Raw genomic sequence first — 23349 nt, 5'->3', positions numbered from 1 at the left:
TGTTCATTTTACTAGAATATATTATTACTTAATAAGAAGTAAGGAAATTGATATATTTTAGTACTTACTTTGCGATGAAGCGTAATAAAGACTAAATAGCCACCATTAAGTCCAATAATGACTGCTTTCAGTTCGAAGAAACTCTAAAGCTTTGAGTTATAAGAAAATCATTCGCTGATAACATTATATATATATATATATATATATATATATAGTATATATATATATATATATATTATATATATGATGTTCATCTTACTATAATATATTATTACTTAATTTGCGATGAAGCGTAAATAAAGACTTAAATAACTACCATTAAATCCAATATTGAATACTTTCAGAATGTAGAGTAACGACTTAATATATATTTGTAAATCTTGATAGACTGTGTTCGTCCACCACAGAGTGGTAAAGTTTCTTCTAGGCTAGAATAATGTATGCCACTGCTGAAAACAATTACAGAATAACATTAATTTTCTATGTATATATACATAGAAAATTAATGTTGTACTGTAATTGTTTTCTGCAGTGGCATACGTTATTCTAGCCTAGAAGAAACTTTACCACTCCTCTGGGTGGACGAACACAGTCTATCAAGATTTACAAATATATATTAAGTCGTACTCTACATTCTTGGTTATTTTATTGCATCATTCTTGTCAGCCGCTTTTCTTGTTTCCATGTCCTTTAAATGAAACTTTTTACCTATGGGCAACATTCTGATAGTGGAAATAATTTGCTTCAGGTTATGGAAATAAGGAAGTAAAATGCTTTACTTATTATAACTAAACTAAAAAATTATTTGTAAAATAGTTTTTCCTCGGCAACATACACAAACTTATTGCACTTATATGCCATTAATATTAAATTTTACTGTATTTTCCGGTATTCTGACCTGATTTAAAAGAACACTATCTCTGTCTGTCGGACTGCCTGTGCAACTCTGAGCTTTCAGACTTGTTTAGAGTACTATATATACATTTTCAGCACTACATTATCTCAGATCTAAGTTAGACAACGTCTCCAAAACAATCAATAATAAAACGTGCACTTGGCAGATCGTTTATCAACAAGCAAAAAATGCGCCGAAGTTTCTTCAGCGCAGTCTAGTTTTCTGAACAGTTTACAATGTTATGTTGTATGAAACTTTCAGTCCATTAAACCTTCAGCTACAGCGGCCTGTGCTGGCACCTATAGCGGTTGCCAGACGCACGATTATGCCCAATTTTAACCTTAAATAAAATAAAAACAACTGAGGCTAGAGGGCTCCTTGGTACGATTGATGACTGGAGGGTGGATGATCAACATACTAATTTGCAGCCCTCTAACCTCAGTAGTTTTTATGATCTGAGGGCGGACAGACAAAGCCATCTCAATAGTTTTCTTTAACAGAAAACTAAAAACGTGCCTTCGGCAGATCGTTCATAAAAAAGGGAATGCAAAAATTCAATGTCTCTGACTCGAATACTCTCATAAAACTCCAAGAAACTACAGTAATTGACACCCATTTTGTTTTAATAACAAATTGTATAAACACGTCGATGGTATGGAAATGGGGTCATCACTAGGTCATACATCCGCTAATATATTTAATTGACGAACTGCATCTCAGACAATGACAACGCCCTGAATTATTCCACATCATTTTATAGTTTACTAGAAAATTCTATGCTAATATGGGTTTTTACAGTACGTCTATAAATTTCGTTGAATATCACTTTTACAATAAAAGCAGAAACCGATAATAAGTTGCCTTTCTAGACAAATCCACGTTCTAATGGGAGATTTCTCGCAGTTATATTCAGAGAAGAGAAGTGCTCTGTTTGGGTCTTAACTCAAGTTAAGTCACTTTCATTTGAAGCCTATGCCTTTGTTCATTTCTTAAATAGTTTTTAAGGCAACTGCCATTCTTGACACCTCTTTGACAAAATTGTTAATTTCTAAACAATAATTATCAACCCTGCCAAAAGGGTCCTCACGTTTCGAATAAATTTAAGTATATTTCTCTGATTTATGTTAAAAAAAGTGCATCTTTTAAGGTGTGTCCACATGACGCTAATACGTTATAAACGCACGTATATAACTTATCGTATCCATTTCACAAAGAGGTTGACAACAAGTAAACGATCTTAACTGGAGAGCGAAGCTTTGACGAATGCTGAACAGCCGTACGAAGCCCTGGTTAGGACTACCAATAAGTCCATGACTTGTATTCATACCAGTTTGCGATGTGTGACCTATCTGTAGGGTCTTCTTTTCCTAGGGTTGAACGCTCATTCTTCACTTTCCCCAAGATATTCTTTGCATTGTAATTCTTTTTATGTAGACAATTTCATGATTAAGTGCCTATCTTTTGCATGCTTTGTACAATCTGTTGGAATGCCACTAATCTAGTGACTTCTTCCTCTGTCCTGCTGCCTTCGCTGTAAGGTCGGCAGATTTAAAAAATAAACGTAGTACTCCTCTTTTTTTTTTTTTTTTTAAGTTTTCATTTATCTGCATAGTGTGTTGCCTCTGATTTTAAAACTGGATTCCTAGTTTTTTACTCACTACGCACATCTTTTTTAATCCTCTTAGTCAAATCTTAAGTGAACTTAGTCGTGTTGATCTTAGTCATCGGTGAGTTTCCAATTTGTTGACTCGCCTCGTGCATTTTTCTAATCACTTTAGCGGATTTTCTGTAAACATCTTTGTCATGTTGATCTGAGGCATCATCTCATGTGTGACTCTGCAATCTCATCAGATTTTTCTGCGGAAACCGTACTGGCATGTAACTACCTTTATACACGTCATATCTACAGTAATATTATTTACTTGTCTATAAGATGCAGTCAACCGAAACCGTATTTTCTTCTTGCATTTTAAAACATTATCTATTTGTTAGTTTATTAATTTTTTTTCTAAGTGGCGTCTCTTCTTTCTGTATTTCCCTTTACCTCGTCCCCTAATGAAAACCATATTTTTTGGAAGCTTGAATTTCAACTCAATGGGCCCTGTGGGCTTGTTCCATACGAATAGGATTCATCTTCTGAATAATAATACTAATAATAATAAAAATAATAATTCAGCCTTTCCATGCCGCAGCATGTGATACCTCTCGCTGTAAACTTAACATATAATTCAATTTCCATCCTCTCATGTGCCACAAACACCACAAAAATCACTGCACAGTATCTGTCGTCCATAATCGTACGTACATTGATTTAGCTCTTCACAAATTCGCCATTATCTCCATATACCCGAATTATTTTCGCTCTCGTTCATCTTGGATTTTTAATTCTCTTGAAATTTCATGATTTGTCATATAATTATTTTCAATTACCGTCCGACTTTCTTTAGTTCCTTCCTTCCTTAGATCTCGTGTTCTATGCGCTTGTATACGGGACATGAGTATATACAAATTCAATGTTTTAGCTTTAAATAACTAAGTTGAGTTAATAGATTTTGAAGGGTATAAGTATTTATTTGAGAATTACGGGCTCAAATTTTTCTTCGTAATTTTTATAACGCCAATGTTTAATAATATAATGATATTATGAATGTGTATTTCATTTTTGTGTATAATTAAACAAAAACTATTTTTATTTATCATAATTTAGAATCATAAATGACTGTATCCCTTTTGCTCATAATATTCGTAGCTTGGGGCTGCATCAGGCAGATGGGTTACTCCTTCCTACGCACTCTCTATATTGTTGGTGTTCGTTTTTTAAGGAACTTGGTTGAAACGGATTTGTTCTTTTTGTGTGTTCAGAGATTTTTTAGTTAAGATTCTGGATTTTAAATGTCTCTTGAAATTTCATGATTTGTCATATAATTATTTTTCAATTACCGTCGGACTTTCTTTAGTTCCTTCCCTTCCCTTAGATTGGTCTCGTGTTCTTAAGTGCGCTTGTATTAGGGACATGATGTATATAATACACGTGGTATATATATTTAATATATAATATAATTATATATATTATATATATTATAAATATAGAATATAATATTATATATACATATATTATACAATATATATATATATATATATACATATACTACTATATATATATATATATATATATATATATATATATATATATATATAAATATAAATATGTATATTTACTCATGTCTCGTATACAAGCGCATAGAATACGAGCTCTAAGAATATATATATTCCTAATTTCATATTATCCCTGTTGATGCACAGCCACCTCCTTGCACGTTTTCAAGCGTCTAAACGTCATGCACAGCGCGAACCCGGTCGGTGAAGGAATGCAATCTCTCCGTTATGTAAAGGAAAGTTCCTATCCAACGAATCACGGTGACTTGCGGTTTTTCCTCAGAAATAAACAAGCGTCATTATAAACGAAAGCCTTGAAGCGTGTAAATCCCATGGCCTCGTTGCTTCTACGTGAAATGTGAAGTTTTGTGGTGTTGTGGCAATATAATGACTATGGCGGGATAGCGCTGCTTTCATTGAGGAAGTAAGTGATATTTTCACGCCCCAAAATATGTGACGACAAAAAGAATAGTTGGTAAATGAATGAACCGAATTTCTGGACAACGATCTTTGTGGTATACAATATGCAATTACATTCGCATATCTTCTCAGTGGATTGGAAATCATAGCATAAACAAGTTCGGTGAAATTAAGTTTATATATATATATATATATATATATATATATATATATATATATATATAGTATATATATATATATATATATATATATATATATATATATATATATATATATATATATATATATATGAATCCTATTTTAAAAAAAATAATTCCAAACAGCTGCTAAAAAAAATTTTAAAAAAAAATTAAAAGGAAAAGAAAGTTAAAGGAGCCATTTTTCTGCGACACGTTTCATGAAATCAGCGACGAAAGTCTTAGCTCAAAGTGAAATCCCAGCGACGGCAATCTCTCCTCCCTCGAAGCAATGTTGACTGAATGATTAATCAGATTTTATGGGGTTGTTTGCTAGAACTCCATTTTACTTGATGTCATGCGGATACTTGTGTTACCTTGGGATGACCATTTACAGCCCATACAGCTGATAGGCTTTCTCGGTCTGGTAGAAATCCAACTACTGGTAAGAGGCACTTTCAACCTAAAGGTCGTTTTTTGAAGCTTTTGTAGAAAACTGACCGCGGTTCCAAAGTTCATATGAAGCACACACTCTCCAACACACGCGCGCACACACATCCACACATATAATATACGTGTGTGTATATATATACATACATATATATATATATATATATATATATATATATATATATATATAGATTGTTTTTGTGCAACCATTTCTGGTGGAAATAATGGTGGGACTTTGCTGGTATTCAGAAATGTTAAAAGACATACCAGTTTTATAAGCGAAGGGCGTTAAGAGAGTACAAGACAAAAACTGTAAAAAAAACCCATCATTATAAATATTAATACCCATAATATATTGACGCAGTCTACCGTACTTCCCACGTGAATAGTGGGAAGAAAATAAACCAGATAAAATGCAACTATTTCGTCTCACAAATGAAGAGAAAGGTGGTTCAATGAAGAATAAAGAGAAAAGAAAGCGAAGAACAATATATCAATTGCAACCGAAGGTAGAGAACAAACGTTTCAGGCCACAGTGAAGGGAAGTGAGTCCAATCTATAACAAACGGAACAAAGAAAGAGAAAGCGCTCAGTCAACTGGTACATGACGGGGTGACCTTGCTGCTACAATCATCACATACTGCGACGGCAGTCAGCTTACAAGGCCAGATGGATGCACTGCATCTCATATCATATATACATAGAGAGAGAGAGAGAGATAGAGATAGAGATAGAGATAGAGAGAGAGGGGTCGTAGAAATTCAATTTATCTAGAACTGAATTGAATATAGAATTTAGGCCAAAGGCCAAGCACTGGGACCTATGAGGTCATTCAGAGCTAAAACGGAGATTGACAGTAAAAAGTTTGAAAGGTGCAACAGGAGGAAAACCTCGCAGTTGCACTATGAAAGTAAGATGGAAGAAAGAGAATATGAAAGAAGGCACAGTAAAAGGAACGAAAGGGGTTGCAGCTAGGGGCTAAAGGGATGCTGCAAAGAACCTTAAGTAACGCCTACAGTACACAGCATAAGGTTTTCTCTTTTAAATGAAACCGGCAATATCTCGTTATCCTCATTCCTGTACGTCAGATGGTGATTTCACAACAACGTTAACTGATGATAGATATGAAACAAGAGCATACTAGGCCTAGCCCATGCCTTATATCCCGGCTTCTGTAAAGGACTCGGATGTCCGCGGAAGGCAAAGAAGTACATAAAATCGTCCTCGGATCTTCCTTCGTACCCACCATCCGTTGATGGACTGGATAAAGTAACACTTATTACTGCCCGTCGTAAAACGGTTCGTAGAAAATTTGCTGTTTTTTTTGTTTGTTTGTGAACAGTAGCCGTTGTCATTACTACTATTAGTACTATACCCGTATCTTTTAAACACATTTTGTAACATATAGAACAATACATGAGCATGAGAAAACCATAACTTTGACATTAGAGTGGTAGAAATGAACGAATTTTACAAAATTGAGCAGCACTAGCAAAATATGTCATGGATTTCAAACATGAACGTGATTCAGAGAATTTTCTCGTGAGAAAACAATGGAGTAGAGGGGTGGGGGCGAGGAGGTAGAAGAGAGTACTTACTCTGCAGTCAGCACTGGTGAAGCTACGGAGAATTCAGGACACTCGTGAGAGAGAGAGAGAGAGAGAGAGAGAGAGAGAGAGAGAGAGAGAGAGAGAGAGAGAGAGCTGTAATGAACATGTCCTCTAAATCCGCTGAAGTATAACTAACAGAGAGATAATAGAAAATTATACGTGCAAAAGATGGGAATAGAAAATAAATTTAGAAAATAATAAAAAACATTTGTTGGATGCACCTTAATGTGAGAGCATCCAAACTTCAAACTTTGGAGGCCTTGACGCTGAGGCCGTTGGGATGGGATCATCACGCATCAAAGACTCGCGTGTCATATGAGCATGTTCTCTGCTCACTTGAAAAAACCAGACAACAAGTTCCCACATTCTTGGCATGCAACTAAACCTCCACAGGAGAGATGATTCGGGCATTTTTAGAATCTGGTTACCACCACCCCAACTCTACTAAAGCCCTAAAAACTTAACGTGTTTTCTTCTTAACAAAAGGACAAATCCTTCTGGCAAAGAATCACACACAAAAAGTGCAATGACTTCTAAAAGCAAAGGTTTAGGATTACGAAAATGATTAAATTTATTTTTTCACAGTAGAATAATCTCTCCTACCACCACCAAAACTGCATAGACGTTGGCCGCAAAAATTGATATCTAAAAGAGCAAATAACCATAATGTTCCAAATCGGGAAAATGGTACAAATTCAAACGCCAGAATCAAATACAAAACCAACAATATACATAGAGGCAACATTTTTCTGCCGTAAGGTATCACATCACCGGGTGAAATATGTACAATAAGGTACATCAGACTAGTTCTGGGAGAGACTGATATTGAATTTGCTTTCGCTCCGAAACAAACTGTGGCATTTTATGATGGTCTCTGTCACATGCAAATGATGCTCCTTTTCAGCCAGGAAATCAGGTAAGGGAATTTGAAAGTCTCAGGAAACTAACCCGACTTCGACCAAGAGAAGTCTAGAGATGGAACTGCCAAGGAATCTCAACCATTTCTTAGTAGAATATGTAAACGCTACTTATGGTATCCGCATTCGTGAATTATGACTGCATTGCAAAATCTACACTGGACATTATTTCTTATCTTGAATGTGTTGGGCTTTGCACTCTGAGTAATTCAAAGAATCTTACATTGCTTCTGGCATTTCTACTACTGGCATTTATAGTTCTGTCTAACCGTTCTATTGCTACTGGACTATGGCACTGGTTTACCTGTCCTGTTGATAAATAATGTTATCTGCAATCTATGCAGGCGTCTGTTCATAGGTCATAGAGTTTGTTCATAGGTTAAATATTTTATAACAAGCTTGAGTCAAGAGTTTTCGAGCGTCACCCAGTTATTGAGTATCCGGTAGTAGCCTTGACTTTCCGCAACGTCTGCCACTACGACATCCTGAGCAAATTGGCTCAATCATAATTATCATCTTCAGCAGCAAGACTATGATTCATTATCCATCCATTAAATTCTTATGTCCAGAGTGCGGAAAATTCAAGGTCCAAGAACGAAACCTACATAACTAAAACCACCAAAAGTAGTCGCTTTTGAATAAGTTATTTATTTTTATTTTATAAATCACTTATTTACATTGTTTCACGTATTTTCTGTATACCCAAATGCTATCAATAGCTGAACCCATTGTGCCTCAGTTTCCTGTGCATCTACTTTTATACGTCATATCGTCATCATTAAATACACAGCATCATAAACGAGTTCGCTAAACGCACGCATCCATCCAAAATATGTTATTTGTCTGACACTTCAATTTCTCTTTTGAAACCCTCTTGCAAAAATCTGCACTATAACTAACCTTAAGCGGCTTTTAAAATGAAGCGGACACATTGACTGACTGACAGGCGGACGTCAGCACAATATTACTGCATAATAAGTTCCAGAAACTGCAGACTAATGAAAATGTGAGGACATCTACATTGTAATTACCATCTCATACAAGTAGAATCAATCATCAGCTTTCTTCTCTTTTTTTTGTAGTCACATATATTACTTAGTTGGTGGAGAGAGAGAGAGAGAGAGAGAGAGAGAGAGAGAGAGAGAGAGAGAGAGAGAGAGAGAGAGAGAGAGACTAATTACCAAGGCCAAAAGAATATTTTGATGTTACGTATTCTATTAAGGAAAGACAAAGGTTAACGATTATCTGGCCCAATAGAACAACCACCAACTGACTCAGATATAAGGTGAGATAAACATCTCAACCTTTGTAGATAAATTACAGTGTCGACTGCCAGAGTTCTTGACGAACCACTTTATCATCAAGTAGAAATGAAATGGCGAAATTCATTGGATTAGAACCAAGGTAGCTAGTGTAAATAGATGTCAATTTTTGGGGCCATAAAGATAAAATGAATGTGAAATCTGTAGCTTTCTGAAGACACATAGTTGCTGTGGGAACTTCGAAGGGAACAACGTTACAAACTCAGAAAGTCTTTCTCGCTAACAAAGAGATTCACGGAATCAGTCGTCTCCACAATACAGACTGACATAGTTGGTTACCCGCCGTAATGCTCTCTCGTGGGTACGTACCTTTCTGGATTTTACGGTCAAATAAGATGGTATTGTGATCACTGACCTTATTTACTTACTTTAATCTTAATTTCCTTAAGATCTACAAGTTTAATTCTATCTAATACATACTTTTCCACTTTCTGTAAAAGAGAGAGAATATAAAATTTAGGCCAAAAGCCAAGCGCTGGGACCTATGAGGTCATCCAGCGCTGGAAGGGACAGTGACAGGAAGAGGTTTTGAAAGGGGTCACAGGAGGAAAAACTATAGCAGTTGCTCTGTGGAACAACTGTTAGAGAGGGTGGAAAGTAAGATGGAAGAAAGAAAATGTGAACGGATGTACAGTAAAAGGAGTGAAAGAGGTTGCAGCTAGGGTGGTAAAGGAACCGCAAAGACCCTTAAGTAATGGCAAGCTATCGTCTCTACGGCAAATATATATATATTTTTATATATATATATATATATATTATATATATATATATGAATAAATAAATAAATAAAAATAAATAAATAAAACATGTCTCTGGTAGCCTGACTTATAAATGATCACGGTAAAATTATACATTGTACCCCATAAAGATTGTTCCTAAATATTCATTCACCTTTACGGCGATGGTCACAGAGTAAGTAAAACTATAAATACAAATAGAAAAATAAAAGTACAGAGGAAAGGAGACAATGGTCATAACTGCATTCTCGTCAGCGCTGCAATATGACAATAAAACCATCTTTTTTTCAACAAGGACAATAGTAAAACACACACACACACACACAAAGACGTCGATTTATGCACATTAACTTGAGTTATGTCCCCCTTGTCTCATCTTCAGTGACAAACAAAAAAATATTCTGAACCAAAATAAAAAAATAAAATAAAATGTACGGATACGGAATAATGTATGGCATCCTTTTTTAGTCATTGTCGAAGGTCGGCAAATAAAACCTACTGACCGTAATAATGTGCATAGATGACATACATCTTATCGCTCAAATATGAATATTGAAAACATACAATATTATCGATAATACTCGCTCTCGTCTCTCTCGGGTTCTGTCTCCTTATACTCTTCTCTCTTCTCCTCTCTCTCTCCTCGTCTCTCTCTATCTCTCTCTCTCTCTCTCTCTCTCTCTCTCTCTCTCTCTCTCTCTTTCTATATATATATATATATATATATATATATATATATATATATATATATATATATATATATATACACTTATACATGTATATATATGCATACACACATATATATATATGTATATATCAATATATGCATATATATATTCATATTCACACACCCAATTATATATATATATATATATATATATATATATATATATATATATATATATAACCCTAAATCCACGGTAGTAAGATAAGCGAAAAACTGGGGACTTGGAAAAAGTACTTTCGTAATATATTCTAAATTTTCAAGAAGTTCACACTGAATACAATAGAAGTTGACAGACCTTTAAATACAAAAACAGCACTGTCTTCATTACTTGCCAGGAGATTTCAAATTCAAACCAAATCCATCCACTTTTACATTATTCAGGTATTGCCTTCCCTTTATCTCCTACAAAAGGATCTCGCGTTACTGCATGGGCCTTTCCTTTCGTATTTATTTCCTAACCTACAACGACTTTTTCCTCCTGAAAAATTTATTTGGAAAGCATCAGGAAATCTTGTTGTATCCCAACATTTTATTTTTTACCGACGTTATTCATGCAGTCGTGTACCTAACACATGACTACTTGTCATTCAGCCGTTGCTTAACCTCTTATGTCATTCCACTCCTTTATGGTGTCATTCTTTCTTCTCGTAATCCTTTAGTCTAAAACTAAGTCATCCTATCTTCGAAGTTTGCTTCATCTTATAACACCTTGCTCTTCTTTAACCCCAGCCCATTTTTTATCCATTTCCTGACAAGATGTTCTATATTGTCTTGCAGTTATAACTACATTTTGAACCTTTCTCTAAGAGGTGAAATTATAATTTATTTTCACTTGTACTTCACCTACACAATAATCAACTATACATCCAGCCATTCTTTGCATTCTTACATCATTCAACTTATACTGACAAACCCAGCCTGGCCGATCTTCTAGCAAATTCATATTCATGTCACATAAGTACTATGCCTCGCCTTGGCTCTGTCTCGTAGCAACCACACATAATCACTTTCACTTTTCCCTGAACCATTATTTACTATTAATTCTGCAGTGGTACCAGCTTACGAGTTAATTGACCTGACCCACATAAACACTTCATGATATAATAATGTTAAATGTTCATTAACACTGTGTTGGGACAGACCAAAAATTTTAAAGATGTAAAATCTTCCTTTAATGAGGGAGTAAGGGGACCTGAGTAATCATGTGGCGATAAGAAGAATACAGACAAAAAGTGAGCGTAATTGAGAGGAATGTTTGCGCTACAAAGCGGTCCTCCACTCGACATCAATGGCATTTATGAAAGCACACAACTAATACACAAGTTCTAATAAAACAAACTGATAAAATTACCAATTGACGTTCATTAACTTTTGTGCTTTTCTTGTGGGTTGCACTTAATGCAAGCATAAAATATTCCAGCAACAGTTGATATATAAAATGCTACTTAACTTTGCGAATATATATATATATATATATATATATATATATATATATATATATATATATATATACACTATATATAAAGTGTATGTATATGTATATATATATGTATATATATATATAAATATATATATATATATATATATATATATATATATATATATAATATATACCTCTTCCAAAATAAATAGCAATGACTCCAAGGACGGTAACTAGGTTAATTCTGCTCTGTAATAGATTTCTAGCATTGTACCTTCAACGACTGTGGCTGTGATCCATCTCAGACCTCAGTCATTTAGCCACCAGGCACATAGTCATTATTTCACTGCTTATGTCAACAAGATATCAGAGAATTTTTCAGAGACCAAACGCAGTAGATTCTCCTGCTTGTGAACGAGTTCGGCTCTCCAGCTGCCCAGGCACATGGGGAAAAGCCATTAAATTGATGGGGTAGCTTTCACTTCGTAAATGACTTAACATTACCGATTCAATTTCGTTCATCGCCACTAAAGCTATGAGAAGGATTATTTAAAAATAATTACCCACCTCTTTGTATGGAGTTGCCATGGCTGGAATTTTAGCAGTGTAACAGTACACAATGTCCCAGAAATGAATGGATTTAGGGGTAAATCCCAACGATCACGGAAAAGCAAAATAGCGCACCGAGTTGCGATCTATTGCTCCTTCGAGCAATGTTCACTCCGAGCCGTCGCCTGACGCAGACTGAGAGGGTGAGACTGAGACGAGAGAGAGAGAGAGAGAGACCCTGACAACGACCAGCGCATGCCGGGGCCGTAAGTTCATTGGGACCTAGGTACTCCGAAAAAAAAAAAAAAAACCTATTTAGACACTTGGCAACTCGCCGATTGCACTGGAGAGACGGTGCTCTTATGTGTTACCGTATTGTGAGAAGGTAAATAATAGCCGATGCCAGGGTTCATAATAGAAGCTTTTGGCTTTTTTATAGGCTCGTTACTTAATACTGATTATTATTAGATCATATAACTTAAAACACATGTTATTTTGAACGAACATCGTCCACGACAACATACCAAAGGGTCCAGCTTATTTACGGCCAGCTTCTCCACAAGCGATTTCTCTTTAGTAATGTCATGCAAACCTCCGGGGTCATGGTAGGTGGTATTGAGAAACATGTTCCTTTATCATTATTATTGTTATTACTTATATAACTTTAATGTTTGTAATTTGACTTATCATATAAATCATCTCGTGCATTCTCTTCTCTCACTAACCTCTTCTAGTACATTCCTTATATTGCATACTCTGTTTCTTTTCTCCTTTTTGGTATAATAAAGACTAACTTTTAAAGGCAATTTTAGTTTCCCTTCTGCTTGCAGAGTGGAACTACACACACACTTACACATAAATATGTATGTATGGAAATTCATGTATGTGCCTTCATTCATGAAGAGGTGGGACACACACACACACACGTAGGATTCTTCACAGCCGGACTCTAAAGTAATAATACATCCACTGTAATCCAAGAGTTAGCGCAATAAAAACTACCGAAGGTGGATGGGAGATCTGGTTTACAGAATGCTAATGTAGGAGGGCCCTTTCCTCAGAATTTAAGATAGGGAACATCTTGGTAAGTGAGGTTTGTAATTATATTATTTAGATTTTCGGTCTGCATTAATGACTGTATAAAAGGGGCGCTGGAGGTATAATGTGCAGTATGTCTCCATTATTTCTATTTTATATCATTAGACTGACAGTATTTATACCAAGCTCATGAAACAGGCTTCGACAATGGTACAGGGACTTACATGGTTAAATTCTTTCAATTTTTACACGTTATGGTATTCCAAGGGTTTGCATCTTTCGACACTCAGACATTTCTAACCTTCTAAGTTTCAGCCCGCTCGTAAAGCTCCATGCTCTGCTTCTTCACTTAGTAATCACACTTGCAAGATCTATTTATTTTTGTCGACTATAAATAGTAGTAATATGACGAACTTTTAGAAAAATATTGAGATAGGATAGGATCTACGTATACCTGTAGATAGAGTACTTGAAAGAATGCAGCAAATTATCAAAATTTCAGGAAATAATATATTTTGCATGTTGCATGCGCAAATAACGGCAATGTTCAGTAATCATATCATCTATACCAGTTCGTAAACAGATTAGGATTTCGTGGTTTAGTTAAAACTGAAGTGTGTTTGGCGCACGATGTCTTTAGTTTAAGTCTATATTTACTATCATCATTATTAGACAGTTTAATTAACGAACAAAATGCATAGTTTTTTATTCTAAATCTCAGAGCTACATGTTTACATGGTATTATTTTAAGTTATTTTCCACCTTGACCTACAATGTTTGCTCACAAACGAAATCGAAGTTCGATATTTTGTTTTTTCTGATTTTCATGTCACCTACTAAGTACCTTGGTGGATGGTAATTATATATAGTATAAAAGTATTTTTTCCTTCGCTTATTTTCATTTTTATGTTACTTGGCAAATCGGGTGCCTAGTTTGTTGATGGCTATTTTATCAAGAAATGTTTAAGTATTTATCAAAGCCACAGGTTAATTTAGAGATCAAAACATTGATTTTTAAACATCTACTTTCTCTATATTCGTTATGAAATTTAGTTGGCAGCTACTTGGAAAATAAGTGAATCTCTATAGGAAATTATTTTGACAGTGACCTATTTTTCAAGGTTACTGGTACCTAAAAGTACAACACTTGATCTTTGTCTGAATTTGATGAAATATAGCAGAGAAGCACCATGGGTATTAGTGATTATGTTTTCACAGTGACCTCTGCGCAAGGTTTTTGATAAACTTTCAATGCATTTTTTCTGATGTTTACAAAACTTGGTAACTTGGGGTTTAGTGATAGTTTTCACTGTATTTTTTACCTAATCCTTTTTTCAAGGTCATAGGGCCACTTATAAACTAAAATTTCGTTATTTTTCCTCTATTTAGCCAATGCTATGCTTGTTAAAATAAAAGGCCTTTATGGCCTTTTATTTTACTTCAGCAAAAAATGTTTGTTAAAACTTTTCCCTTCAATACAAATCCTAATTCGTATGCTGCAAATATTTTTAAGCGCTGTATGCTATTATGATGTATTCATTATAAAAAAAAAAGGTGGTTGGAGATGAAGAGATTTAGTTTGGAGTAAGGACAGAAACTTGACAGACTTAGAATAGGAAGATTAAGTAAATATCAAGTAAATACCATCAGATTTACAAAGCTTCTTTAATAGATTGCACCATACTGCCGAGAGATGGAACTCGGCACAAATCTAGGAAAAACAGAAATAATGAGGACAAAGTATACACCAAGGGATGAAATAACGCTATCCGCGAATGTATTAATGAGCTCGTGTCTTTCAACTATTTAGAAACAAAATGATACTTAATATAGGGAATCTCCTGTTAGAATTCCGTGAAAGATTGAAAAAAGATAATTAATCAGTTCAGATTTGGAAACCAAAATTAATTAAACTGCATGAATTACTGTACATTATGGTACGGGAATGAATCATGGCATGACTGTGTAACTATCTACAAGATTTTGTCGATTTCAAAGTAAAGCCTTGAGAAGATTAATTATTAGGAATCAGATGGCAGGACAGGATGAGAAATGTTATGTGGGAAATTACGAGAAGGATGATGTCGAAGGGGAGATGGTGAGGGCTATGAAATGTCTTTTGCTACCACCTCGGTGAGATAGTGCATGATACTACTGTCAACTGGGCTCCTCCTCAGGGGATCAGAAGAGTTGGAAGACCCAAACCTACTTGGGTGAAAACTATGAAACGGGAGTCTACTCATAAGTATTATGTGGAAGTGAAATCACAGAAGAGACATGAATTGCAGAATTTCAGAGGTCATTTTGAGTTGCATGTCGTAAAACCATGAATGATGCTGATGATATAATTGCATAATAACGGAACCTACTTATTATTATTGTTCCCTTACCGTCCCCAATTTGATTTTGTTGAACTTTGTGCGCGTGCACCTTGGAGATGGGTGATCATTTTTCGCAAATATTTCTGATCTGTAGAACTCAAAATCCATGACAGCTAGTCAACATATTATTTTTCTCAAGTTTAGATAAACTTTAGTAAGTAAGTATCTTAAATAATTAAATTTTTTCAGCATTTCATTTTTCCTCAGATTTTGGTGAAGCTTTGCCGGTAGGTACCTTAGTCAGAGTTAACTTTTTTTTATTTTTTTCCAGTCTTATTGTTTGTAGGTGTGACTTTTGCACTTCCGTCGTATTGCGGGTTACTTATGCAAGAACTTCTTAACGTCATGCGTTCATAAACTTTACCCTCATTTGGATTAGGCAGACAGTAGGTCTTGAAATATACTAAAAATCTCGGAGGCATCTACAACAGTCTTCACGTTTAAAGTTTTTTTTTTAGTTTTAGCTTCTTTATATATAATGTAGCATTTCCGCTCTTTTTTGACAAGAAGGCTGTGGTACAGAATTCAATTTTGCTAGAACGAGGACATTTCAAGTTATATATTACAGTAATGTATCGAAGCTGATAAATAGTTTCGTTGCTATTGAGAGAGAGGGAACTAAAAAAATCGTGTCAATAACAAGACCTGGTTATGCAATTTCAGAATTACCCCAAAATTTTAAGATTTTATTTCAATCTTTTCCTCTACAGCAAAAAAAAAAAAAAAAAAAAAAAAAAAAAAAAAAAAAAGTTAAAATTGTTCTTATAAATTATAAATCCGTATGTAGTCTAAGATAACCCGGAAGGCCATAACGCAATATCATCTCTACAAGGAAATTAGATGACAAGCTATTTTTCCGCGACTTGTCGACATGAAAATCCACCAAAATCGGTCATTTTGGCGAATTAACCGTCAGTGTAACAGCAAAGCCACAATTCAACAGGGAAGCATCCTAGCCTAACCTCCATAATTCTAAACTAACGTTTGGAATAGTCTATGGTACGATCTCGTAATCGCAGTTTTCTTCCTCGCAAATGTCAGTGTTAGTCCTGATGGACAAGGGAAACTTCCCTATTATTAACCGATCAAAAACTAGGAGCAAGTTTACCCTAGAGTTTTAAGCAAACAATATAAGGCTACGGGCTACTACTTGGCATAACTTGTCGTCTCGAAACTATAATATTAGCTTGGTTAAAAAATTCAATTAACATATGAAGTCTTGTATAGTCTCAATTAGGGTAAACAATCATGGACGATCCATCGTCATCACGCTGGCCGGGTCTTACTCACTCGATATTTAATTGGTAATAAAAGAATACAATTACAACTTTAAGCATACCATTTCAAAAGACTGAAGTTTCGTCCCACTAATGTGATATGAAAGCCCATAAACGCACTAAAATAAGCATATGTTTTCAAGGCAGTTTTGAAATCCAGTACGGCTGCTATCGTCAAGGCTGGCCGGTCTAATCACGGACAATCCACCATCTTTCCCAGCACTCATTTGAAAATGTTAGCGTATATATATAACGTTTATTGATCTTACTCAAGATTGCAGTTGTAATCTGCACAATAAAAAAAAACAACATTTTGTTGCCTATATTAGTGAAAGTATGAAACTTGTTATTCCCGGGGTCATGGTTTGAACTGAATTCATTTTTACCTTGTAATCGGTGGTTTTATCCTTACTGCCATCACAATTGAAACTCCACAGTGCTTATTTGATTGTAATTATACACATTATTGGTCTTAATCCACTCCAAATTGCACTTAAACCACGTTGCTGTTCCTGGTTTCTAAGCGCTCACTCCACAAACACAGTTACGGGCAGCAGACGACGACACTGTTTATGAGGTGCAAAGCTTTAATTCCCTTAATTGTTTACTTTACTCATTATTTAGTTCAACTTTACTTTGTTACTTCAAAATGTTTATTTAATTCATGTCTATTATCCCTTTTTTGCAACCAAATTGCCCGAAAAATTACAGATATTTCTAAAGTAGATACAATCCAATGTTTCTAACCTTGTCGTACATCTGGCTGCCGAAAACCATCGCGGAGCAGACGACGATTAGTGGATTATATATATATATATATATATATATATATATATATATATATATATATATATATATATATATATATATATATTTATATTTTGCTAGCACTTTCATTGATTTAAGTCTATATTAGTATTTTGATTTTTTAATAACTGTATGCCAGAAATAAATGTAACCTTTAATGTTTGCATGCTAAGAATGGCAAAATCATGTTGTTGCACTAGTGGAGCTTCACACATACGCCGATGCATTATCATAAACTGGTTTCCATGAATTTTAGTTGTCCATAGTAATGCAATAATGATAAAATTGCTTCAATAGTTTATGTTTATATACTTCCAATACATAAGCTAATTTCACCAATTTCCACGTTTTGTGTAAGTCTTATACCCAGTTTGGAGGGTGAACACATACCAATTGGCAACAGAGAGAGAGAGAAGAAGGTGAAGGAAGGAAGAAGGAAAGGGGTGGCGGTGTAAGGAGGGCAGGGGGGGGGGGGGTAGGTGAGCTTTTTTACTGCAGTGATCGTATCCATTTCTGGATAATGGAGTTTTTGTCTCTTGATACAAGGACAAGTGTCGTTATTCTTTACGATTAGTGATTCACGATACCCTTATAAGTTACGGCACTGGATGTAATGCACTATAGCAAAATCTTGTTCTGATAAGAGTGTTCGTTACAGAAATATTACCAAAAAACGTACTTGCACTGTCTCTGAAACCCATAGTAGGTATGTTGCTTAGTTGTCAATCAAGTTTTTTGTAATCAAGTATTTTTTACAAGCTGGCTATTGTATAAATTTGTATTTTTCTCAATCAAAACATATGCCCCTCAATGCTAATTTTGTTCCGTGTGTTTTCTTTCTTCTCTCGCTCTTTCTCTGGTAATTGCAATTCGGCCCCATAATTTCTTATGGTGCGAAAACAGACAGAGGCCCAGGGACCGAAAGCGATTGCGTCACACTACGGCGGTAATCCGGCAGTAAAACATCTTCATATATCCAAAAAGTAAATAATTAAGATATATATGCGTTTTACGATTATAACAATTACATGAATAGCTGATAACAATCTGCATGAATAACTGGTAAACTGTTCTGCAAGAAAGTTGAGTATAGCAATTCATTTACAATAGGTACGAAAGTCAAGATGTGACGTCATAATACAGGACTTAAAAAAACGTTCTAATTCCGAAAAATAATTACTTAAATTTGAGTCAGGAATCGAGTTACTTTTTCAATAACGAATATTTTCAAATTAATCATCATAAATATGTAAAATATTGATGTTTTACTATTTATTAAAATAATTATCTAGTGCGCGCTTTGTCGTCTTCTTCTATCAAAACCGTAGTTTACTTAAAAACGTCGTGGTAAGGGACCATCTTCCGATTGTGATGAAAGTGTCTCAGCGTCTATGGGTACAAGTGGTGTGCGGATTTGTCACAGGAAATGGGAAGTTTGTTGACACAAACGACTCCGCAAACATCGAAATGGCGTCAATCTTCCAAGTTATTTAATCGTATGTAAAAATTTCGAAAGCGTTTTGGTGAAGTTTGCACTGCGTTGGCCACCCTTTTCATTACCCTCTGTTTAAAGCTTAAAATATGGCCTTAACTTCTAACTTTAGAGAAAATACTTACTTCGAAAGGAGAGTAGAGGTCTTTAGCTCCGTCTCTCACCAACAACCACTCGCGACTGATGACCATCTCCGGTGTCAGGACGCGTTATAAGTAATTTTTCGGAAGGTGTCCAGCCGTGATCGTCGGTGTGTTGGCCAGTCCATGCGGTGTTTTACCTATGTGTGTGTTATTTTCTCAAGCCAAGCTCAAAACTCGTGCTTAAAATTTTTTTTCTTTTATGAAAGGCAAAATTAGTCAATCTATCGTTGATGATATTAAGATCGCATTAAGCCACATAATCTCTCAACGCAACGCCTCTTAAAGTATTCAAAGTCACAAGTTTTGCGAGCGTTGAAGATTTCGAGTGAACTCGTGCAGTGACAGTGGACAGAAACAAATAGTGGAGGAAAGTAAGTACAGAAAGAAGGGGAAATGAACAGAGAGATGCTGTCTGGTAAAGTGCAGCTTTTGCCAATAAAGGAAGTAACCTGAAGATTTATTGAATGTAAAGGATGGATGATATGTGGATCTGACAGGTACTGGAGCATAAGGGCTCATGTAAATTGAGAGTCCTGTCTTGCACAAGTGGCTACTGAACACGTAGAGAGAGTATTCAATGTTTAAAACCATCAAGAGTTCGTGGTGATCATAGTGCAACAGTGACCAATCAGGATATGGATCAAAGGTGTTGCAGCACAGATTCTAAAGCAGCTACCCTTACAGCCTTACAACCGTGGGTACTGGGTACCCGAAATGCAATTAATAACATTTAAGGGAAGTGGTTCAAGCAAAAGTTCACATTCTTACGAAGTATCTGTTTTCAAAAGCTTACAAAGCAACAGAACAGAAAAAGGAATAATTCACCCAAGAGAATTGATGGTGAAATACTTGCTAAAAGAATCGGCTAAAATATAATAAAAAGTGTATTTAAATTTATAAAATTGCGCATTTTTAAAAAAATAATGATGAAAGATTATTAAACAAGACAACAAGGGGTAAGCTAAGGTTATTCCTCCAACATGAAATAATAAACGTAAATAATCTCTTTGTTAGCCTCGCACAATTTAAATACAGCTCGCTCTACACCTAGAATTATATAGCTCTTATATATTGTAGAAATCATAACTGAAATATTATAAGACATTATCACGAAAATTAAGCCATTACAGACCAAAGTTTGATCGATCATACAAGACTGAGCTGTTATCAAGGACTCTTGGAATGGAATGGAATACACAATTTTATGCCAAGGGCCAAGCACTGGGACCTATGAGGTCATTCAGCGATGGAAAGGAAAATGAGAGTAGGTAGCTTTGAAAGGTGTAACATGAAGAAAACCTCGCAATTATACTATAAAACAACTGTGATAAGAGGGTGGATAGGAAGATGGAAGAAAGATGAACGGAGGTACAGTAAAAGAAATGAAAGGGGTTGCAGCTAAGGGCCGAAGGGACGCTGCAAAGAACCTTTAACATTGCCTACAGTGAGGCGCACTGACGGCACCACCCACCTACGGGTTCGACGATTCTTGGGCTGTTCCACAAATCAAGAGTTTTCATGATCAATACCTTCGACCCGCGAAGGAACAGATGTATAATTTTCAATGATGCATTACGCCCTTTAAAGATTTACGAAAATTTAATGCAATATCTCTTTCCAAAGTCAAATGGCATAAGAACTCGTTACGCTTCGACTAGAAATATGATTTGAAATATATGTAACTTAAGAGTTCTGCGGCAGAACATCAAATGGGGTGAACATAATATAACGTTGAACAATCTTGTCGGAATTCCAATAATTCCATCATCAGTCATTAAACTTCGAATAGAATGAAGGATCTTCAACACTTAAATGAATAAGGTAATATCCATAGGTATTCAAACTTGTCCGAAGAGCATAAATCTAATATACCGTTGAATGATACTTGGGAGCTTACTGTCACAGGTATTAACTCTCTCACAAGCGACAAGAAATACACTGTAAAAATACAAAATGAAGAGTCAATTCTTTTTCCCGTCTATATTTTTCTCTTCACTACTTTTTTTAGTCACATTTATTCACGCATTCATCTTTTAAGCGTAATAAATAATTCAGGCTTTAATGTACGGGTGGACCAATAACTTTATAAAATGGGTTTGCAGCAAAAATCACAATGTAACAGCTATGAGGGAGTTTTTCCTTTTAATTTTTGCTATTTCCATTGAAAGGTCATATATAGTATCACAAATCAAAACATAACGCAAACCTTATTATTTATCGCACCAAGAGGCTATCACAGCCTGAGAACGCAATAACACCGGACCCCTGCACCACCAGTGAGTTTTGTCGGCCCTCCCCCTTCGACGCTCGTCAGGTTTGGAGTTTTAATCTCCAACGGGTTCTGCGTTTGTCCATATTGTCCCCCTGGCTTATATGTTGTTATTTATTTCTATCACTGTATCAGTCCTTCTTTAATGGCTTAGAAAAAAAGAAGTCTCAACCATTTATATTCTATAACCAGTCTCGTGTTTTTTCACCTGTGGATTGATGTGTGATAAACAAATCACTCGTTTGATTATACACACACATACATATATCTATATATATATATATCTATATATATATATATATAGTATATATATATATATATATATATATATATATAGATATATAATATATAAATGCAAAGTAACCCCTTCCATATTAATAAATAGGGATATTAGGATGATGCAATAAGAACGACAACGATAAAGCGGGGCCGCGATAACGAGGGAAATTACTATTTCTAATCTACGACAGAATACTGCAAAATAAATTGCATACTGGAGCAGACCGCGGTCTGAGAACATCCATTACTTTTAGTCCACGTTTGTATGTTTAAATCACTTGCGTTTTGCAAGGAAACTGTTATTACTTGACCTTCTGTAGCTTTTTGACATTTTATGTCATTTTTTATGTTCTTATCTCTCTGCTGACAACTTACTGCCAAGTTCAAAAGAATGTGTCCGTCCACAAGAAATCATGAGACACTGCGAGTAATTCTGACCGCCAGCAGAAAAACGAATATGAAAAAGATGGCAGTTAATTACCGGAGGATCGTGGCTGAGTTTACATCGAGCCTTCAATCGAATGGTTCATTAACGCAGCATCCGACGTCCTGTCAGGTAGAAAAGTAGTAATTAGTCATGTTTCTGCTTCAGATATTGGCATTATAGAAAGCGACTTGCTCTTTGATCTAACGAAGGAGAACTCAATTGAAGTTATTATTTTTTATTCCCAGTGTATAATGTAAATATTGGCCCCAGCATTCGCTTCAAACGTTAATGATGCTTAATCTACGAGCTGATGAAAAAGTATGGTGATTAGCTTCGTTTATTAATTATGAAGCGCAAAAGCTTCGGACACTGGCGCAGCGTCGAGCAAATTATGCAAGTCTTTCAGCGCGTGCTTATGATATCCATGAATTTCATGTATGGCTTAACGTAATTTCAAATTAATTCATTTTTACAGCTTGAGGGATGTTATACAACTCGTTCAGAAATCAGCAATTCCTCGCTAGAAAATAAATGCTAAAGCGCCTTTATCATTTCCTTACACAATATGTGCAATGAGGTAAAACCATTCAACAATATTGGATAACACCAAAAAGATGAAGTCTTAATTCGATTGCTATCTTTGGAGGTTATTCTCTTCAGAATCAGGAGCTACCGAAAACAATATCCTCTATAGAGCGTTTGGTAATTAGGAAAAGAAACTGTGGTAAAAAGAATTTGTAAAAGGATAATGGTCAGTGAAAAAAAGGTGAAATCTTTGAGAATGACTGGTTATGTAGACATGAGATAAGTAGCTGAAAGCAATTTGTGATCCAGGAATGTTGAGAGGAAGGAGAGAG

At 35.3% G+C, this 23349-nt stretch overlaps 1 protein-coding gene across 1 annotated transcript in view; it reads right to left on the bottom strand.

Moving 5' to 3' along the window:
- LOC135200188 (aldehyde dehydrogenase, dimeric NADP-preferring-like) overlaps window positions 1–12584 on the bottom strand; it is a 67942-nt gene extending 55358 nt beyond the window's left edge. Inside the window, exon 1 of the mRNA XM_064228566.1 lies at window positions 12398–12584. Within this exon, the coding sequence (XP_064084636.1) occupies window positions 12398–12418 (21 nt within the window). The 5' untranslated portion in view covers window positions 12419–12584. The remainder of the gene's footprint in view (window positions 1–12397) is intronic.
- Window positions 12585–23349: the final 10765 nt, after the last annotated feature.

This window comes from Macrobrachium nipponense, chromosome 26 (assembly GCF_015104395.2).
Source record: "Macrobrachium nipponense isolate FS-2020 chromosome 26, ASM1510439v2, whole genome shotgun sequence".
NCBI classification, from domain to species: domain Eukaryota; kingdom Metazoa; phylum Arthropoda; class Malacostraca; order Decapoda; family Palaemonidae; genus Macrobrachium; species Macrobrachium nipponense.
This window is presented reverse-complemented; position numbering and strand designations above follow the sequence as displayed.